The 1,654-nt window shown below is 35.2% G+C and overlaps 1 protein-coding gene across 4 annotated transcripts in view; it reads right to left on the bottom strand.

The window, feature by feature from the left end:
- LOC106869820 (uncharacterized) overlaps positions 1 to 1,654 on the bottom strand; it is a 172,127-nt gene that overhangs the window by 75,177 nt on the left and 95,296 nt on the right. For all 4 annotated transcript variants that reach the window (XM_052968961.1, XM_014915708.2, XM_052968963.1 and 1 more), the window contains exon 7: positions 246 to 296. In XM_052968961.1, the coding sequence (XP_052824921.1) occupies positions 246 to 296 (51 nt within the window). The remainder of the gene's footprint in view (positions 1 to 245; positions 297 to 1,654) is intronic.

Raw genomic sequence — 1,654 nt, 5'->3', positions numbered from 1 at the left:
AATTTATATATTTTCATCTTTACTTACTAGTTATCAGTCAAACTATCCAACCCATGCCAGCATGGAAAACAGGACGTTAAATGATGACAAAGATGATGACTTGCACCTGTAATTACACCAACACACAAACTACAAGGATTCACACACTTACACAGTCATACATATAATCATGATAGTAACCAAGTAATAAAGATGAAAATATATAAATTAAGAGAACTCAGGTTAAAACAGTTGAAATCTCTTACCTATGTTGGGTTTGGGGTAACCTTTTATGTGTACGGTTAGGACACCTTGTGCTGGATATGAAATGAAAATAATACCGAATAGGATTTCAATGAGAAAGAGTTCACGATCGGTTCATTTATTTAAAATAATCAATGTAGAGGGGTCTGTTTAAAAAAATATGATGCAGTCTCCACCCAATGCTAGTATAACCAGCAATAAGCCTGCAACTTGTTCTGGGGTGGGACCATAAGGAATGTGTATCCTAGGGCCCTGAAGCAAGTCCAGGAGGGAACAATCACTGATAGTTGATCTTGAGAATAAGCACAATGGAAATTTTAAGGAGAGAATTAATACTATTTATTAAAACTGACTTCTCTTTCACATATATCGTTAGTAGTTATTTTATTGATTCCTAGAAGGATGAAAATGTCAATTCCAGAAGGGTATTCAACTCACAAATGCGAGATATTAAACTAGAGTATGTGAAGCATCTATGTCTAGCATTATAGTGGTAGAATCATTAGCATGCCGGGCGAAATGCTTAGCAGCATTTCATCCAGCTTCATATTCTAAGTTCAAATTCTGCTGAGGTGAATTTTGCCTTTTGTCTTTTTGATAAAATACGTACCTACTGAGCATTAAGGTTAATTTAATTGACTTACCCCCACCCCCAAATTGCTGGCCTTGTGCTAAAATTTGAAACCAAAATAGGTACCAAACCAGAAGTTTGTGGGGAAGAGGTTAGTTGATTAAACTGACCTCAGTATATTACTGGTAGTTTAATTTATTGACCCCAGAAGAATGAAATGTAGAGTTTCCTTCAATAGGATTTTTAAGGAGCAGAATAAATTCTGCAAGACATGGCATTTTTCCTTGACATACTAATGATTCTTCCAATCTATTGATCTCAACATAACAACAATAATAATGGTTTCAAATTTTGGTACAAAGCCAGCAATCGTGGGAGAGAGAGTAAGTTGATTACATTGACCTCGGTGCTCAAGTAGTATCTACCTTTTCAACTACGAAAGAATGAAAGGCAAATTGACATCAGAAACATTTGAAAGTAAAGATGGATGAAATTCCACTAAACATTTTACCTGGTATAATAATAATAATTTCTTAAATAGGCACAAAACCAGAAATTCTGGGGGAAGCAACAGTTGATTATACCAACCCCAATCCTTGACTTGAACTTTAATTTATTGAACCGAAAAGGATGAAAGTTAACTTTAATTTCAGTGGGATGTGAACTCAAGATATAAAGAGCCAGACAAATACTGCAAGGTATTTTGTTCAATGTGCTAACAATTCTTATTTCTTTATTGCCCACAAGGGGCTAAACACAGAGGGGACAAACAAGGACAGACAAAGGGATTAAGTTGATTACATCAACCCCAGTGTGTAACTGGTACTTAATTTATCGACC

Source organism: Octopus bimaculoides, chromosome 6 (genome assembly GCF_001194135.2).
Source record: "Octopus bimaculoides isolate UCB-OBI-ISO-001 chromosome 6, ASM119413v2, whole genome shotgun sequence".
NCBI lineage: Eukaryota > Metazoa > Mollusca > Cephalopoda > Octopoda > Octopodidae > Octopus > Octopus bimaculoides.
Note: the sequence above shows the minus strand (reverse complement) of the source record. Positions and strands in the feature narration are given on the sequence as shown.